The 2,563-nt window shown below is 54.1% G+C and overlaps 1 protein-coding gene across 1 annotated transcript; it reads right to left on the minus strand.

The window, feature by feature from the left end:
- Nucleotides 1-59: 59 nt before the first annotated feature.
- On the minus strand, nucleotides 60-2,352 carry PUNSTDRAFT_139667 (uncharacterized protein; the record flags this gene model as incomplete). Its single annotated transcript, XM_007389395.1, has 3 exons — nucleotides 60-227; nucleotides 283-837; nucleotides 892-2,352. 3 exons carry the CDS (start codon nucleotides 2,350-2,352, stop codon nucleotides 60-62), a joined length of 2,184 nt encoding a protein of 727 aa, XP_007389457.1.
- Between the last annotated feature and the right edge of the window lie 211 nt (nucleotides 2,353-2,563).

Raw genomic sequence — 2,563 nt, forward strand, 5'->3', positions numbered from 1 at the left:
ATCATCGGGGTCGATGTGATTCAATTTGCTGCTAAATATCTTCTGGTATACAGATCGAGCTATCTCTGGCCCGTCCGCGTCCGCCATGGACCTTTGCAGTCGGTTGTAAGTCGATACCATAGAAGTGCGAAGCTGCAAACCGGGACTGACCAGAGCGTAGCGATGACGCTTTTGAATCCCGCGAAGAACATGGCGGCGGCGAGATGGACCACCTGATCAGGCTGATTCTGCATGGGCACGTTGTTCAGTGGCACCATGATCTCGACTGGTATTGGTACTCACGAAGTCACCTTTGGCTGTTTCGCAAGCACTCAAGAATGCCATGGACGCGCGAGGGAGGGGTACAGGCATCAGTCGTTCGATCGTGAGTTTCTCGTCACGCAGAATGAATCCGCTCTGCAACGGATTCTCCAGATCTTGATGGCCATGGCACGCGAGGTGCAGGATATTCGTCTGTGGAAGCAGCTTTAGCAGCGTCTCCGCCGTGATCCCGTTTCCGCCCTCAATACAAGCGTCGTCTGCGGGAGGCAGCTCTATTATGGCTCCTCTTGGTAAGACCGCACGGATCGCTCTCGCTTCTTCGCGAGTGTTGATGAGGTCGCTCCACTGCGATATGCTAGACCGAGGCGTTGCGGCGACGAGCGCGTGAACGTCATCCTTGAGGATGGGCGAATACGCGTTTCTGGCAGCAAGAAGGGACCCGATGGTCGGTATGTAGGAGGAGACGACGTAATCTGAGCACCACTCTCCTTCGGCACCGGCGGCATGGATTGGTAGGTGAGCAAAGTTTCCAGTAGGGCACCACCATATGCGAGGACGGTTTCGACCTTCGGCGGGCTAGAAGCAAACTGGTGAGCCTTAAACAAGATCATGTAAAGGGTGATCTCATACTTCGAGCCCTAGAACATTCATGACCGGTCTCACTACCTCAATCCATAACTGGCGCAAGATCTCCTCGGCACCTGCTCTTTGAGCCTTCGTGATTTTCGATTTTTTCATCTTTCTGCAGTCGCGCATCTCTGCCCTCGCCTCTACGATGATTGACCGCCACTCCGTGCCGGAATGTGTGAGCCAGGTATCAGGGAGATGCTCGATAGGAATGCTGACACAGTCGCCCCCCTGCTTGAGAAGGACAGCGTGACACCCCAGCGCACTGGATACCAGCACTACGACCGGACCTCTCTGGGAGGCCTTTCTCAACGTCGTAAACTCGTCGGGGAGCAGAAATCTGTTCAGTCCAGGTAGTTTGCGAACTTGGTTGAGCAGGGTGTTGAATTCTTCTATCTGACCTCTTCTGTGAGCAATCTCCGCTTCGACAACGCCCAGGTTCTCTCCCGTAGACGATTTATCGTGTACTTTATCCAGCTGTCGGGCAAGGATCGACAACCTATCTCCGATCTCCTTGGGCGCCACGTCGAACGGAGAGCGCAAGCGTAGTGCATGAGTCCAGAAGACCGCACGGCCCTGCTCAAGGATTTCCAATGCTTTGTCAGGTAAGCCGATGTTGAGCGCGTGAGATGCGCCGGTGAGAGCGATGCTCTGGCCGATAGCCAGCGACTGGAGTCGGGTATGAAGATGAAGACCGAAGAAAGCCACTCGGGGCAGATGCCCCACCACATCAGCAAAGATATCCAGCAATTGGCGATGTGCTGCGACCTCAGAGGAGACGATATCCTGATATTGCGACACAGCGATATCAAGTATGCGTCGTGCTCCTTCAATCCGAGAACGAACGTCCCGGTGTTCGTCGGATAGAGCACTGGCTAAATGCGAGAGGGCGATCCGGATACTCCGGTAAGGTGTTTCTATCTCCATGTGGAGTTCTGCTGTACTCACGAGGTACTGATACCTCTCAGGACGCCCGGGAGGCAGCTTATCCAATAAGCCAGTCATGATCTCCAAGGCATCGTTGGCGTCTTTGTTGCTGCGATTGAAGCGAAATCTGATGATATGGCAGTCGGCGAGGGTGCTCAGAAGCTCAGGACCGTCTGTCCGCTGAAGCATCACTTCCTTGATACCTGCTAGCTCCGAGATGGAGCGGTCGATGTCCGCGACGTTCCCTTGATGTCTCCCGCGGCGTAACAGAGCTTTTGACAGCTCGAGGATAACATTGCTGCGTTCGGCATGATCGGAAACCATCGTATCCAGGACGGTATTGCCGAGGGTAATCGCTTCTTCCAAAGCCTCGAATGAGCCCCGAGCGTCAAATAACATGCAAAGACGGGAGACAGCTAGAGCAGAAATCTCCGGATAGAACACATGTGAGGTCCCACAGCTCGCCAGGGCCCTACGATCCCATTTGATGGCTTCATCGAGATCAGATATCTGCCGTGTCTCGTTGAAGCGGAGCATCAGTGAATGCGCCAGATTACGAGCGGGAATGAATCGCTGATGGTGGGTAGTTGGAATTGAATCGATGGCAGAACGCCCGAGTTGAATAGATTCTTCGAGATGACTTATCTCTCCGGTCCAGTTGTACTGCAAACCCAATCCGCGCGCCAAGTGTTCCAAGTACATCCAATAGTCTGCTCGGTTGGGAGGGCATAGTCGCAAAACTTCCCGG

The sequence above is a fragment of the Punctularia strigosozonata genome (genome assembly GCF_000264995.1).
Source record: "Punctularia strigosozonata HHB-11173 SS5 unplaced genomic scaffold PUNSTscaffold_109, whole genome shotgun sequence".
Classification (NCBI taxonomy): Eukaryota; Fungi; Basidiomycota; class Agaricomycetes; order Corticiales; family Punctulariaceae; genus Punctularia; species Punctularia strigosozonata.